General features: G+C 49.2%; 1 protein-coding gene across 4 annotated transcripts in view; it reads right to left on the reverse strand.

The window, feature by feature from the left end:
• Nucleotides 1-1,491: 1,491 nt before the first annotated feature.
• RNLS (renalase, FAD dependent amine oxidase) overlaps nt 1,492-16,543 on the reverse strand; it is a 67,465-nt gene continuing 52,413 nt past the window's right edge. The window contains exons 7-8 of one of the 4 annotated variants that reach the window (XM_039703712.1): nt 13,866-13,982; nt 1,492-1,515 (exon numbers count right to left, since the gene is read on the reverse strand). In XM_039703712.1, the coding sequence (XP_039559646.1) occupies nt 1,507-1,515; nt 13,866-13,982 (126 nt within the window). In that variant the 3' untranslated portion in view covers nt 1,492-1,506. Of the gene's footprint in view, nt 1,516-1,630; nt 2,206-3,386; nt 3,958-13,865; nt 13,983-16,543 lie in introns of those variants that run through there. The other 3 variants (XM_039703710.1, XM_039703713.1, XM_039703709.1) reach the window with 3 other exon arrangements.

Below are 16,543 nucleotides of genomic sequence, written 5' to 3' on the forward strand. Positions count from 1 at the left end.
AGGGTGAGCTCTCTGCACAGAGTAGGTGACAAAACAATTCCTTCTGTAGTTGGGGACAAATGATCCAAATTTCAGGCCCAATAGCATAAGCAGCGTGGACTGAGGAGAGAAAAACAAGCAGGATGGGACTTCATAAACTAAAGCTGTAATTGGACAATTAACTCCAATATGCAAATGGAGCAGAACTGATCAAAGTGAGAGACCCCATGACTGGGTGTCCATTTTGTGACCATTTTGGTTCATCTTGGGTGCAGTCCTGGCTGGCCTCTTGTGCTGCCCAAGGTGGATCTATTGAGGCCTTTTAATAAATCCCTGCTTTATTCTTTAACTCTGTCTGGCCTCTGTTCTAGGTCAGCCTTCTCAAAGCATCCATGGTGTTCCAGGTCTGCCTGTCCCACCTCGTGCCTCTGGCTGCTTCCTTCTCTTGCATGGAAAACCACAATTATGGTGATATCAGCTCTAACTCAGTGAAGGATCTGAGCTCTAACCTTCATTTTCTTTCTAGATTTGGACTCCTTGATCCTAAATTCCCTAGCAGCAGAGTGGTGATGCTTGGGAATTTTCTTGGAGCTGATGGCAGAGTAGCCTGCCTGCACCAGGGGTTTGTGCCAATCCAAGTCACACCTGGAGGATCAGCAGCTCCTGGTTTGGGGTATCTGGAGCAGAGACCACACAACTATTTCCAAGAATGTGTAGTAATAGGACAAGTGGGAGCAGCTTTACACTGAAAGAGAGGAGGCTTAGAGTTGAAATTGGAAAAAAAATCCTTCCCTGTGGGGGTGCTGAGGCCCTGGCACAGGGTGCCCAGAGAAGCTGTGGCTGTCCCATGATCCCTGGCAGAGTCCAAGGCCAGGTTGGACAGTTTATTGGAAGGGGTTCCAGTTCACAGCAGGGGTTTAGGACAAGATGATATTTTACTGATCTTTACTTTCAGGGAGGTATGTGTGTTTGGGCTATTTGTGACACAGCCTTGCAGAAAACAACCTGCCTCTTGTGCTTTGAGCTCTGGCAAATTTTTGAGATCTGAAATCTAGAGAGATTTCTTTGGTTTCCAAAGAAACCTTCACCTCTGGTTTTTATTTCTACCCTCAGTTGTTGGCTTTCAGAGCTCCTCCCAACAGTGGTTTGAACCAAAACCACAGACTCCTGCTTGCTGAAAAGGAGGAACAGAAAAATACAAGGAGAAATAACACTTCAGCACCACTATTAGATCTCTATTGTCTTCAGTCTCAAAGTTCTCTTTCCCTTTCACTAGATCCAGGAGAAATAAAATGCTACGAGCAGTTGCTTTGTGTTCTTCCCATTCCTTTTTTTCCCCTCCTCACCTTCAGGGTGAGTCAGGGTGCTGAGGTTCTCAGAGAGGCTGGGAAGAGGAGAGTGCCTGATTTCCAGGGGCACAAGAGATGTGTGACAGATGCCAGCATCTGGACACAGCTACAACAAGCAAAAATTATAGATGGTGTTTATGGTCAGGAAGAATCTCTGTTTATTGGCCATATAAGGTATTCATGGATCCTGTAAGAGAGAAAAAAGACTCAGTTTTGGGGTTTTTTTTATTAAAAGTGTTTGATAGAAGAATAAACCCAGACCACTCTCTGGGGAAGGACACTTGATTTCCAAAATCAGGCCCAGTTCCAGCCAGGGATGGAGATTTATGGCACAAACTGAGGTTGTCTTGATCCTGTGATCTGAGGGTTGCCAACCTTTGCCATGTCTCAGAATATCCATTAGTTTATTTTTTATAATATTTTATTTATCATTATATTTCCATTTATCATTATATTTTTATTTCTTCTTTTTTAATTCAATGATTTTTTGTTATTTTATTTATCATGATATTTTCTTTATCACACTGCTTATCTGGGTTGCTGAATTGTTGAGTATTATCCCATTATAAGTCAAGGTAGGTCTACAAGGTTTCTACTCTGGAAACACCCAAAACAAATGGCTTTTAATTAAAAATTACCTAATAGAGAATGAGTGTAGACACTGTTCCACCTGCCTGTCCTGATCATGTGAATGCCTCAGAGCACAGGATAAAGAGGATACAGGGAAGATAAAAAAATCCAGTCAGGAAGACTCCATGGCCATAAATCCATTGATTTAGAGTCAGAGTCCTCTTTAAGCATCAGCTGAAGAAAACCCAGGTGAAGGAAACAGGTACAGACTGCAGAGCAAACTGGTGGTCCAAACTCTAAGATCCACCTATAAATTATAAAAAACCTCCCTTGGCTGATGGTGCCAGGCTGCAAAATGCTATCAGCTTCTGCAGGGGCAGGGAACATCTGGGTGCAGATCTCCTCCAACCCCTCAGGCTCCTGGGCAAGCTGCACCTGCCCTTGAGGGTGTGTTTCAACAACTGATATTGAAAATCCTCCATGGCAAGCAGAAACTGATGGGAAGCATTTCTTCATTCTCACAAACCATTACCCTCCCCAGCTACATTTTATGAAGTGTGGGAACCCAAAAAGCTGAAGTTTAGTTTCCATTGCTCGTTGGTTCAGTTTTGCAGAGTCATTCTTCTCGCCTAAAAGTGGAGCAGTTTTCTGCTCAGAGCTGTGCTACAGACCTGGTTCCTCTCTGTGGCCCACTCACCTTGCAGGCAAGGTCAGAGCCTGCTGATCTAGCAAGCCCTGATTGTTGCTTTCCCCCACCCCATCACTTGAAAGGCTTTCTCAAACACATTTGTGTCATGACTTTGATTTTGATAATCAGTCTCATGAGGGAGTTTTCACAGGGAGGAGGAGGGGAGGTTCTGCTCCTCTCAATCCCAGCCACAGGCGGCAGAGCACCCCCAGACCTGCTGAGGAACCCTCAGCTGGTGGAATGTCAGAATAATGGCACAGTGGAAGTAAAATTACTGATTTCTGAGTGAATCCTTTCCTTTGGGCTGCAGTGGGAGTAACACTGCCCTGCCAGGGATTAAAACAGAGGATGTTTCATGAGGTCTCAAGTGCTGGTGCTGCCCCTGGGTCAGGGCAACTCCCAGACCAACCCAGGGGATGAGCAGCTGGAGCAGCCCTGGACACAGCTGGGGCTGTTCACCTGGAGAGGAGAAGCTTTGGGGTGACCAAATTGTGGCCTGAAGGGAAAGATGGAGAGAGACTCTTTACAAAGGCTGGGAGAGGCAGGACGATAGGGAATGGCTTCCCACTGGCAGAGGGCAGGGATGGATGGGATTTTGGGAAGGAATTGTTCCCTGGCAGGGAGGGCAGGTCCTGGCACAGGGTGCCCAGAGCAGCTGTGGCTGCCCCTGGATCCCTGGCAGTGCCCAAGGCCAGGCTGGACAGGGCTTGGAGCAGCCTGGGACAGTGGAAGGTGTCCCTGCCCATGGCAGGGGTGGCACTGGATGATCTTTAAGTTCCCTTCCCACCCAAACCATTCTGGGATTCCATTATTGTTTCCCCTTTGCAAATCCTCTAGAAATTTTCTCCAAGGGACAAAAACAGCACCCCCCAGATTTGGGCTATCAGCTGCCCTCCTGCTGCTCAGTGCATTGCAGTGAGAACTTCAGTTTGTGTCCGTGGAGACCCAGGTGGAAACCAGCCCAGGCAAAGGATGGCACAAGAGAGTTGATAATTTCCATTTGCTTCCCTCTCTCCTTCCTGGGGCTGGTCTCTCCACCAAGAACTTAATTCCCAGTGCCAAATTCACATCCATGGGGCCTGCCAAAGGGGGCAGGAGAATCTCTGATGATGCCACTGGAGATGTCAGGCCCTCCTGGGATCTCAAAAATGTTGAGCAGAGCTCAAGCTGAGCAGGTGTTTAGCAGATATTTTATGTAAGGAAATATCCTGTGTAACTGTGGGTGAGAAAAGAATCTGCTTTTTCTGGGGTTTTCCAAAGTGTCCCTGCAAAAACACCTCTCCTTGAGCACAGAGCAGTGGCTAATACAGGAAAAGGTGCTGGGATTTCAATTTCCAGCTGCTGAATTCCAACTTCTTCCCAGGCAGGCTCCTAGAAGAGCACAGGAATAGGGTGGTTAAACCCCCTGTCCAAGATTGGATATAAGGACACAACACTGTCTATAAAATAAAATACAGAATCCTCATCTCGATGGATTGATGTTCCCTCTGTTATTTTAGCCTTAACAGGTTTATAGCCCTCTGAGGGGCAGAGACCAAACTGTCCCTGATGTAAAACAGAAGGAATCCTGCAAAATTGCAGGATATTTGGATGAATCCTGCACAAATGAGGATATTTACTTTATTTGCATTTTAGCTCATTAACCAGGGCAAGCCCCTGGCCCGTTGCCCCTGTGTGAGGCACAGCCATGTGATTTCCTTGTCAATGCCGATTTTTGGAGCTCCAGGCTCATTCCTCAGGACTTAAGCAATGTTCAAAACACAGCTGCAGGTGCCACCATCCCCATTTCCATCCCCATTTCCAGGTGTGTCCCTGCCATGCCCTGGGGACACCAGGAGGCCGTGGTGCCAGTGTGGATGGAGCTCAGTGGGGATGTAGGTAATTCTAGAGGGATTTGGGGTCTGGACTCTGCTCAGAAGGGCACAGCCAGAGCCTCAGATTCACCAGCAGAAGCTGCAGCAGGGGAACCCCAACATTATTGAAATCCAGGCTTTTCAGCCCATTCCTTGGCTACCTGGAGAAAAAGGGATGTGCAGGATTGAGTTGAGGGACAATATGAAATAATCCATTTGTTAACTGGGTGCAAAGTGACTCACAAAGGGAAAATAACCCAAACGCCAGCAGTGAGGTGATGGGCTCTGACTGCTATCAGCACTCCAGAATGACATCCTCACATTCTGATGGATGGTGTCTTAGCTTGCAAGATGTGGCTGGGGGTGTGCATTTTACTGCCATCTGTCAGAGTTGGGGCAGCTCTCTTCTGTTCTTTGGGCAGTTTCCTTTATCTCTTCTACAACCAACCCTCCCTCCAGGAAATATCTTTTGTTAATGGGCCATCAATCATTAATTCTCTTCTGTTCATGGCCAGTGAGTGTCCTTGCATGGCTGAGAAAATTCCATCATCCCACGGGGGGATACTCTGCCCAGGGGAGGAGCCAAGCATTCCTACCTGGATACAATCTGAGCCTAGAACAGCACAGCAGCCTTTGCCCACTGCATTCCCAGAGGAGCAGCTTTCTCCTGCCCTGCATTCCCAGAGGAACACCAGGCCCATCTCCAGCAGCCCTGGAGCTCCAGAGGAAAACTGCAGCCTTGTACAGGGTCCCTGCTCCAGCAGAACCACAGCTGGCACTGCAGGAGGGCTGAGCCCCCATGGGATGGGACTGTGCCACCACCCTGACACACAGGGGTCAGCTCCTGCTCTGACTCTGTTTATCTTTTTGTACTGGATGTATTGGATTTGTATTTTTAATTTTCCTAGTAAAGAACTGTTATTCCTACTCCCATATGTTTGCCTGAGAGCCCCTTAATTTCAAAATTATAATAATTTGGAGGGAGGGCTTTACATTTTGCATTTCAGGAGAGGCTCCTCTCTTCATTAGCAGACACCTATCTTTCAAACCAAGAGAGATGGTCTCTGGAAAGAACTAGTCCATTGCTCAGGACCATCCAAAAAAAAAAGCCAAAATGCTGTGAGGAATTACCTCACCGTAGAGGAAGGGAGAGCACCACGATGCTGCAGCACAAATCCACCATGTCCTGGGAGCAGTTTTAGTCTCCTCAGCTCAGAAGGGAAGTAACAGAGCTGGGAAAGCTTGGGGAAGGATGGAAGAACTGGAATGGCTTCTGTGGGAGGAGCTATTTAAGCCAGGTTGCCTGTGACAGGTCCTGCTGTAAGAAATTAGAGTGTGGCAGATGGCACCAGCTTCAGCTGGAGACAGGTTCAGGTTGGGCAGGAGAAGGGTGCTGCACTCAGGACACATATTTCCCCTGGTTTTGGGGATGTAAGGAGTTTTTGTGAGTTTAAAAGGTTGATGAATGAGTTAATGAATGAGCAAGGTGCCGGTGGCTCCCAAAAGGACCAACTTCATAAAATCACTGAGCATCAAAGTATCAGAAGCTGAGAGAGCCCCCAGGTGAAATTTCCCTGCATGTTTTCCTTGTTCCTACACCTCTCCCTGGGTTTTTGGGCAGAGTTCAAGGCGGGGTACTGGCCTCAGGGGATTTGCAACAATGCAGACATTGTCACGCTCTCCTGAGACAGGAAATCAAAGAGACCTTCCCTTGTGAGGACGGATGTGATGAGCAAGTGATTTCTGCTTTACATCCTCATTCAAGCTGAGGACCTGATGATGAAGCCCAGAGCTCAGAGACTGAGGGATGGAAAAACTCAACTCCCCCAAACCATTCTGTTTCAGAACACCTGTGCCACCAGCTTTCTGAGTCAAAGAACTACTTACAGGCTGCCTCAGGATCCGACCACAGAGCAATATTGGCAGGATAAAAGCCAAGTCAACCAAACTGCTGAATAAGCAGAGAAACCTGTGCCACTTGCAACGTGTTCTCAGTTTCTTTTGCCAGCAGAAAAGGGTCCTGGGCTTGTGGGTGATTCACTTTGTGTCACTTGGCTCCACCTCAGAGGTGAGGGTTTCGGAATTACTCACAGCCCCGTGCTAACGGAGCAGGTCGTGTGATGCTACTGAAGTTTTGCACCCTTTGAACCCAAAGAGGTTCTGAGCAGGTAACTTAAAAACGCTCATTTTTTCCCCCAAAGTTTGAGGCAGGTTTCATTCCAGTGAGTCCTTGTTTCAGACTGGGTGGCTGGCATTGATTGAGCCTCAACAAAACAATCTCAGTTCTTCACTGGGAAGGGACAAGTGGGCTTCAATTATGGATGACACAGAGCTCTTAACCATTACCCCCAAATCCACTTCCAAAATCCCAGAGCCTGTCTTTTCTAATCCAGCTCACACAAGGAAGGAAAAGGCTTTGGTGCAGGCTGTTTGGGGGCCTGGGCGTGGTCTGGCAGAGATGGAGCAAGGTGGAGTGAGAGGGCTCTTGTGACTCCATAGATGCTTTTCCCTCCCCTCCCTCAATTTCTCCCCCAAGGAAACTAAATCTGACACACAAGAACAAAAGAGAAAAAAAACCCAAGCCTTGCTTAAGCCATATATCCAAAACTCTTGTAAATGCAAAGTTTGGAAGCCAGAGAAAATTGTTTGTTGTTCCAGATAGGGCTATTTTCAAAGTCCCCAAGTGTATTCCTTTGCCCTTCTCCAATTAAAAAGCTACAATGGACCCTGCACAGATGTGTTTTTAAGGGTGTAAAGAGTTGCCCAAGAAGCTGGAGGGATCACAGATACTGCTGTGAGGACTGTGGTGCCTCAGCCTGGCTGGGATGCAGCTGTAGGGAAAATCACCCACCTTGATCAGTGTAGATAGATTTAAGAGGTGACTGAAATTGTGAATTCTCCCTCAGCCTGTGCTTTCTGCTGAGGGGAGGCTTTGGCTTATTTCCCCCCACTTCTCAACTACATGGCCACCTTTGTTTCAGCCATGAAGCCGCCTTGGCCAAACAAATATTTTTATTAATACTCATCAGCAAAACTATAAACAGATACTGAGTTAGAACCGAGGGCTCAGCTTGGATTCTTTGACCTTTAGTTTCTATTGACAACAGCAAAGTAAACAATTTCTGTGGGGACTCAGAGCTGATTTCTGCCACAAATAAATAAGACCATGAGATGAGCACAGTGAGCTTTAAGTTATTAAACAGAGACCTGAAGCCATCGAAACTGGGAGCTGCCCTGGAAGAATTGATACCTGTGGAGCAACGAGTGTCCCTGGCAAAATGCTGCTCTTTGCTCATCTTGCAGGCAGGGACAGGTTGGATTAGGATGGATCTGCCCAGTGGTGTGGACTTGAGCTGAAGTGAGCTTGGGAAGGGTGTCTGCCCTCCTGACCAGCGCTCAGGATGGGTTTTCAGAGCCAGCAGCTCTTGAGGAGCGTGACTGGGCAGGGAAGATCCTGTGCACAGTTCTGGTGTTCCCAGAAGGATGTGGAACTGTTGGAGCAGGTCCAGAGAAGGCACCAAGCTGCTGAAGGAGCTGGAGCACCTCCCCTGTGGAGCCAGGCTAGCAGAGCTGGGGCTGTGAGAAGGGTGTGTGGAGACTTCACAGCTCCTTCCAGGGTCTGAAGGGACACAGGGAGGCTGGAGAGGGATCCTGCATCAGGGACAGGAGTGCCAGGACAGGGGAATGGCTTCCAAATGCAGGGATGGATAGGATATTGGGAAGGAATTGTTCCCTGGCAGGGTGGGCAGGACTTAACACAGATTCCCAGAGCAGCTGTGGCTGCCCCTGGATCCCTGGCAGTGCCCAAGGCCAGGTTGGGTTTTGGGGTTGGGAGCAGCCTGGGAACAGTGGAAGGGGTCCCTGCCATGGCAGGGGGAAGAACTGGATGGTCTTTAAGTTCCCTTTCAACCCAAACCATTCTCTTCATCTGCAATTTCATTATTCAAGCCGAGCATGGAAGTAAAACGCCAGATCCCACTGCTTCATAGCCAGATCGGAAAACACTGAAACCTCAAATACAGGCAAACCTGCAGTGAAAGTAGAAGGTAAAAAACCCTGGTTTTAGCACAGCTGCTGCCCTCGGCAGAGACCAGGAGGCACGTGGAATGCTGTCCAGGCTGGGCTGGGGATGGCTGGCCTGCTGTACTCGGAGGGTTACGGTAGCCCCACGAGCCGCGCTGACCTTTCGGGAGCTGCGAACCCGCCGTCCCTCCCATCCCTCCCCCACAGCCTGGGACAGCTGTAAACATCCCCATCATAAAGACACAATTGTGAGATCCTATTTATTTGCCATTAGGAACCGGCCTGGCACGGGGCTCGGGCTGCCCGAGGGGCTGGGCAGGCCGGGCCTGTCCCTGCCCTCCTGCCACGGCCACCATGGCATGCAACAAAGGCCTCTGGGCTGTCCCCGAGCCCCTCCTGGCGCCAGCACCCCTGGGACAGATCCTGGGAGATGGAAACAACCCAAATTCCCTCCTCGCCTCTCACCAGCCCTTCCCATCCCTGCTGCTCCCCCGGGTGCAGGGGCCGAGGTGGGGAGGAGGGCAGGAAGTTGCTGACGCGGGTGGTTGGATTTGGGTTTGAACACCATCCAGAAAGGAGCACCAAATATTAGTAAACAGATCGGGAAACGTTTCCGTGTTTGGCAATAACTCTGCTTTTCCGCGGCAGCCACCTCCAGTGGTTTTTCCACCAGGGAAAAAGACCCCATTGGGTTGCTTTGCTCACACTGGAGCAGCTCAGCTCCTGGAGCCCCTTCAGATCCTGCCCTTCAAAGGCAGGTGCTGCAGCAGGATTCTGATTTGGGCATGGGTCTGATCCTTGCAGAGCACAGGGTGCACGCTCCTGGCCATCCCAGGGCCAGGATCCTGCAGCCATGTCCAGCATCTCCACCATGATCCAGGCTGAAAAGGAAAGGATCAAGATGCTTGGCCTATAATTGCTTTGGAAAAGAAGATTATGAAGCGGTTTTCTCACCGTGTGGTGAAGAGGGAATTACTGAGTTCCGTGGGTTCCTCAGGGCAGGGACAAAAGGCCTGTCAAGTCCTGCTGCTTCAAGCTGCAGTCAGTCCCATTAGGGAAAAAGACACAGGAATGAATCAAGCACTGCATGAAATCCTGGTTTTACCATTTCTCAGCATCCTGGGATGAACCCAAGCTGCTCCTCTTGCAGCATGTGAGGGAAATATAACAGTCCCCAATTCCAGAGGACTGAACTGCCCCAAATCTGTGTTTCTGTGCTCTTCACTGTGACTTCCACTCAACAAGTTCAGATTTAGGGGCCTGGATAAAGAGCCTGTGGTCAAGGGCTGGTTTTGGAGAGAAAACCTCGTTTTTGGCCACAGCACCTCCCACTGCAGGTGTAGAGGGATGTTGATGTAGGATGGAGGTGCCACCAGCATGAAGAAAAGGAGCTGAGAGGATGAGGGCCAAAAGTGAGGCTTTTAAGTGGAAAATCATTTCAAATGAGACAATCCTGACCCACAGCCAAGAGCAACCCTAAAAGCAAAGGAGGAAAAAGCAACAGAGTTTGTCTTTTTTCATGTTGAACTCTACGAGATGGTGTGAGAAACCATCTGATCTAACATCTCGTGTGACCAAGTGACTGTGACTGCATGAATCATCCCACACAGACACCTGGTGATGCTAAAGGTGACACTGTGACACCCACAGCTCGCCACTTATTTTGCCACTGGTGGTTTTCACTGATACCATCAGTGCTGCCCACAATAACTAACAAATGGCATGTCCATTTGAGAGCTAGGGTCTCCAGGGAGATGCCACCACACCTTGTGGCTGCATGGAAAGGGGGCTCAGGCCTTGGCAGGGGCTGCCCAGGGAGCTTTGCAGTGCCCATCCCTGCAGGTGTCCCAGGAAGGGCTGGAGGTGGCACTCAGTGCTCTGGGCTGGGGACAAGGTGGGCACTGGGCACAGCTGGGACTCCATGGGCTGGCAGGGATTTTCCAGCCTCAGGGATCCTGGGATTCTCTAATCACCAACCAAAAGCACCCCGAGGGAATTGCTGGTGCAGCCTCCTGGCTCAGCTGGGAAGTTAATGCCGGGTTTAAGGGGCTTTGCTGGGGTTGGGCTGGAGCTCAGTCGCGTGCTCAGCTCCTGCAGGGCTCATCTCCAGCTCTCCTGGCCTGGGGAAAGCACTGAACATGCCAGGGAGTTCTAACGAGGTTTCCAAATGGTTCCTACCCCTGTGCTCCCAGGCCAGGCTCGCATGGAGCAAACAGAGCTGTGCCGAGGCGTGGATGGAGCCAGAATCCTTTCCTAGCCATGGCCAACTGGGAATAAGAGTTACTTCTTTATAGCAGATGTGTAGCTCAAAGTTCACCATAAGGGCACTCACATCGAGAGCACAGCGTGTATTGTTCTGCAAGAAGGCTCAGCTCAGCCCTTCAAAAGACTCTGGAACAACTAATTTCATTATTCAAAGAATAAAGTGAGGCAGAGGGAGCCAAAATTAACCCTCTGGCCGCTCCCTGGAAGCAGGGATTTCTTTAGCACCTTGTGCTCACAGATGCAGGCAGAAAATCTGCCTCACGGTGTCCCAGCTCTGTTTTTCTCACTAGTTTAGGAGTTGGATATCTAATTCCTCTCAAAATGACTACCTGGACCCAGGCCAGGCTGAGCACCCCCACATGAAGCCCTCTGTGTGTACACTGCCTCAGTAAATATGGCTCTGGATTTTCATCTCCACTTATGACCTCCAGGGAAAATCAGAACCAAAAAAAAAAATTTTTTTTTAAATTATCCATACAAAAAAAAATCGTTCTCTTACTGACCAAGTTAAAAAATAATACTTGTAGACAAGAAGGACAAAAGAAGACAAGTTCCACAAAAGAAAAATTCACCTATTTTTAGGCAGATTTGAGCAAAGAAAAACACACTCCTGCAAATCATGTCCCCTCCTTGGCCAAGGATCTCTTGACCGTGTGGCTGGGGCATGAGCCTGCAATTGCATGTTCCTGCAATTCTGCCTGCACGACCAAATTCCTCTCTCTGGAGCTGAGCTGCTCTCTCAGCAGCAATCCCACCTGTGAGTTAAGGTCTAAGGGAAAAGCCCAGGACACCTAAATGAAATCCACCCAGAGAGGAGGTTGATAAAGGGTCAGTCAAGGACCAGGACCATGAGCAGATGGGTCCCTTCCATTTACTGTTTCACTTCCCACTTCCAGCACACGATGCAGGGAGTGGAATTGAGATGAGCCCTGGAGAAACAGCCAGGAACCATCTCCAGCCACGTTTGGGGCAGAAGCCCTGGGTTTCTCCTCAACCCAGAGCTGCTCAAAAATCCTTTGAGGGGGCCGGCAGGAGCTGAGATGCATGACAGGGATTATTCACACTTGCTCCCTGCTGTGCTTGCAGCCCAGGACTGCCTTTTGAATCCCAGGAAAGTGGGATTTGCACTGCACAGGTGTGCTGAGGGAGGCAGCAAACCCCAGATGACGGGATGAGGGGTGCTGATGATCTGATTTGGACCAGACTCGCTCCAGCTCCCCCTGGGCAGAGCAACACCCGCGCACAGCCCGTGGCTATTGCAGCATCACATCTGGGAGCAGCTCGAGAACAAAAATCCCTTTGTCCCGGCGTGTTCCCGAGGCTGCATCCCTCCCGTGCCGGGGAATGTGTAAATGGTTTGCTGCAAACGGGAACGGCGGCCGTGCCTGGCTAAATTCGCGGTGCTCAGCCTGGAGAAGGTGGAAAAGTGTGGGAAATGGATTTATACAAATTCTTTAAAACTTAACAGAAGGCTCATATAGTGTGTATTTGTATCTAAACTTTAAGATAAGAAATGTTAACTTAGAAATAGTATAGAATAAGACAGATATTGTTAAGAGAAGAATAGAACTAGAAACAAGTTTTAAAAGACAGTTCTATAAATAAGATTAGACACTTTAGAGAAATAGAATTATGAAAGATACATTTTAGTAGGATTTACGAGAAGTAATTTTAGATTGTTTGTTTTAAGGTATTTGCAGCATAGTGACAGGCTAAGAAACACTTATAGTGGATTGTAATTAAGAAATAGTTTCTGATTGGAATAGTGTGAATTACAACATCTGTATCATCCCACTTTTCTCATAAAACTGAAAATAGAATGAAAGTTTAATAGAATAAAAAATAAAACTAAAAATAGAATAAAAGTTTAATAGAAGAATAGAATAAAAATAAAAGAATAAATGCCTCTGGGTCAGAGAAGAATATAATCCGACAGCCAAGGAGAGCGGCCGATCCTCTCCTCTCCATTTCCCTGCACTCTGGGGACAGAGGCTGACCTATATTCCAGCTCTGACTGCCCACCACGTTTTTACGTTTTTTTAAAATAATTTCCCCCCAAATTTAGGCTGCAACAGGACGGTCCCACCCTTGCCCGGGGCGCTCGCATCCCCGCAGCGCCCGCAGCATCCCCGGCGCAGGGGAGATGCAAGCGGCTGATAGCGCTGAGAAAGGAAGGATGTCGGGCCGGCACAGGTGAGGGAGGAGGTGCCCGGGCTGGGCTGCACCCTGTGCACGGCAGATAATGTCACACCGAGCTGTGGCTGACCGCAGAGTCCCCGTGACCGGCGCGGCGGGCGGCTGGCAGAGCGCGGCGGAACGGGCTCGCTTTCCCACAGCGGGGCTGGCTGCGAGCCCTCGGCACTAAAAACCCTTCCCCGGATCTTCGGGGATGAGGGGGACAGCCACAAACACCCCGATGGGTTTTCCCATGGGATGAAAATTGGGAAAGAACAAGCACCAGGCTTCCCAAGAGTCTCCAGGGGTTTCATCACCACAGCCACCAAGATGACAGCAAACCTGCCCTGCACCCCCTTCACCCAACACGAAATTTCTGCACTGGGGTTGAGCCATTATGGGGATTTTTGAATGATCTTTTTTTCTAAATTGGTTTTGATGGTGTGGTTTTTTGTTTTTTTTTTTTATCTTTTACATGGGTAGGAAGGGTGAGTGTGGCTCACATCTTTATTGCATGGTTTAGAAGGTCACAAGACCCCTAGTTACAAGACTTCTTAAGGATTTATTGACTAATAAAACAAGGATATTTATGTTTTTTACTTAATCTTTAAATATTTTGTCTTATAGACTCATGTTACAGTGTAAGCTTTCTTAGCCAATCATGTTATGACACACAAACCTACAGTACTGCATTCTAAACTTCTTGTTTACCTTCATAACTACTTGTATTTTTATATCTTTAAAACTCTTTTCTTCTGTTTAACTTAACATGTTAAAAACATGCTTTAAACCATAAATCCACATTCTCCCTTCTAGCACCTAAGTTTGGAAGCCTTTTCTGAGGTCTCAGATCAAATCCTGGGTTTAATTCTAAGCTTAGCCTTACAGGCCCAAAGTTCTGAGAGCTCCTTGCATTTCGGATTCCAACAAGCCACAACTCTCTCCCTGTTTCCATTTAATTACCTCCAGGGGAGAAATTTTTGCTTGGATCTTCTTGAAAATGAAGCCAGTCACTCTTCCTCCTCCTCCTCGGGAAAGGGGCTGCTCCATGCCCCGTGGGGCTGATCCTGGAGGTGCCACCTGAAAGTGGGAATGAAGCACAAATCCCAGGGAGGACGACAGGGAGGTGCTGCAGTGATCAGGGCACAGCAGCAGCAGAAGGCTCTGGGATTTCAGGGCTCCAGCTCTGCCACACAAAGCGGCTTAGGGACAGCACAGCTGAGCCAGGGGATGGATTAGAGGCAAAACCAGCTCTGGCTCAGGGGAAATCTCTGCACAGGGGCTCAAGGTGCTCCCTTGGGAGCAGCCAGGCTCCTGGGTCCAGCACAGCCTCCTGGTGGCCTGTCCCCAGCCCCTTGGAGCTGGTCACTCTGGGATTTGCAGCTGAGCAAACGCTGCCCTGGCCCAGGCAGCCACAGAGCCCTTGGTGCCAGGCTGGGGCTGGTGACCCAGACACGGTGGGGGTGGCACAGGGTCAGGTTCCTCTTCCTTGCCCTGACTGAAGGAGGAAGCTCCTCTGGCAGTGTCACACCCCACGCCGGTGCCACTGCAGCAGCAGCGACCTCTGCTCTGGGTCTGGGGCTGCACCAGCACAACACTGCCCCTCCACAAGAGGAAATGTGGTCACAGGGGTGCTTTCAGCTGGGCAGCACATCCCACCTGCAGCTGACTTTTAAAAATAATTAAAAAAAAAAAAAACAACCAACAAACAAAAAACCAAACCAACACAAAAACCCCAAGTCTCCAAAACTAAATTAATGTCTTAAATTATTTTCATATGCTTGCGCAAAACCACGGCCCAGGTCTCTGGAGACAGAAGAGACTTGTCTGGTTGATTTCCTGGGATTTTCCCTGGGTGGATGTGGCTTTTGATGGCACATCCATCCATGGCAGCCTTGCTCCCATATTCCTGATCCCCTTGTAAGAGCAGTGGCTGCACAGGGTGCCACGGGCCAGCCCTGCCAGGGGGTGTTCCCTGGGTGGAAGTTACCACAGCTGGGAGCTGGAAGGCTTTGAGAACCCATGGTCCTGGCTTTCCTTGTGATGAGGAAGACAAGAACACCGTGGTCTGGCAGCTGGAAGGCTCCAGTCCCACTTCAGGCAGTGGCTGGGCTCATGGCACAGATGAGAGCAGACACAGCCATCCCCCTTGTCTGGGAGCAAGGAGAGAGCAGCTGGAATGGATGGATCTGCCAGTTAATCAAAAATCAGGGAAAATCCCAGGAAATCAACCAGACAAGTCTCTTCTGTTGCCACCCTTCTGGATACAGTGGGCTCTTTGAAACATCACCCTGTCACCCGCCCTGTGTGGGAATTCCACATCTCCCTGCTCCCAGAATTCCCACTGCCCAGAGGAACACATCCAACAACTTTCCCTCTCCACCTTCAAAAAACCCCAAGCAGCTTTTACCTAAACCTGGAGGGGGCTGCAGAACTGGTAGATTGGCATGGCATTTTCAGGAGGAATTTCTGCATGGAAAGGGCGCTCAGGCCTTGGCAGGGGCTGCCCAGGGAGCTTTGCAGTGCCCATCCCTGCAGGTGTGCCAGGAAGGGCTGGAGGTGGCACTCAGTGCTCTGGGCTGGGGACAAGGTGGGCACTGGGCACAGCTGGGACTCCATGGGCTGGCAGGGATTTTCCAGCCTCAGGGATCCTGGGATATGAGGAAAGAGCAATTTGAGACTCATAGGGATTCAAAAAAGCTCCACATTGAAAATCTCATGACTCAAAAAACATCTCTGAATCTGTGATTTGGGTACTTTGAGGCATCAGGGTGACCAAAGCTGAGAGATTGCTGGAAGGAGGAGTCAGAGACATCTGCACTGGTCTGTCACTGCTGGTGTCAGAGGCTGCTGCTGATACAAAGCCCCTGAAAGAGCATCACAGCTCTTCAGAGAACAACCACTGAGCCAAAGACACCTCACATCGTTTTCTGCCTACTTTTAAAATTAACAAGTCTTAAATTCTTAGTGCCACTTAAAATACTCCACTAGAAATGGCCAAGGGCAGCAGTAAATCACAGTGGCCAGCTGGTGTGATAGAGGATGTCAGATTTGGGTGAAATGCAGGGGTAAAATAAGAAAAACAGAGGCTGAATTGTACTCCTCTAATGTTTTAAATCCTGTCTGCTATATTTTGTTATTTTCAGTGCTGTGGTAGAGATGTATTAGACTTGTGAGACATGATTGAAGAGGAAGAGCAAGTTAAAATCCAATTTTCAATAAATAAATTATTTCTTGGTTAACTTCTGAGTAATTTCTGAGCCCATCCCATTCCACCTCTGCCATGGGCAGGGACACCTCCCACTGTCCCAGGCTGCTCCAAGCCCCAGTGTCCAGCCTCGCCTTGGGCATGCCAGGGATCCAGGGGCAGCCACAGCTGCTCTGGGCACCCTGTGCCAGGGCCTGCCCACCCGGCCAGGGAACAATTCCTAATTCCCAATATCCCATCCAACCCTGCCTTTGGAAGTGGGAAGCCATTCCCTCTTGTCCTGTCACTGGGACAAGGAGAAAATAAAGCATTTCCAAGGAATAAACTCTGCAGCTTCATGGACTTTTGTGCTGCTTCAAGTCAGGCTCCTCTCCTTGACATCATTTTCATAGCCTGTAAAAGTATCAGGAGACCTGGCAAGAGTGCTGGAGCT

The sequence above is a fragment of the Passer montanus genome, unplaced genomic scaffold, assembly GCF_014805655.1.
Source record: "Passer montanus isolate IOZ18808 unplaced genomic scaffold, ASM1480565v1 scaffold167, whole genome shotgun sequence".
NCBI classification, from domain to species: domain Eukaryota; kingdom Metazoa; phylum Chordata; class Aves; order Passeriformes; family Passeridae; genus Passer; species Passer montanus.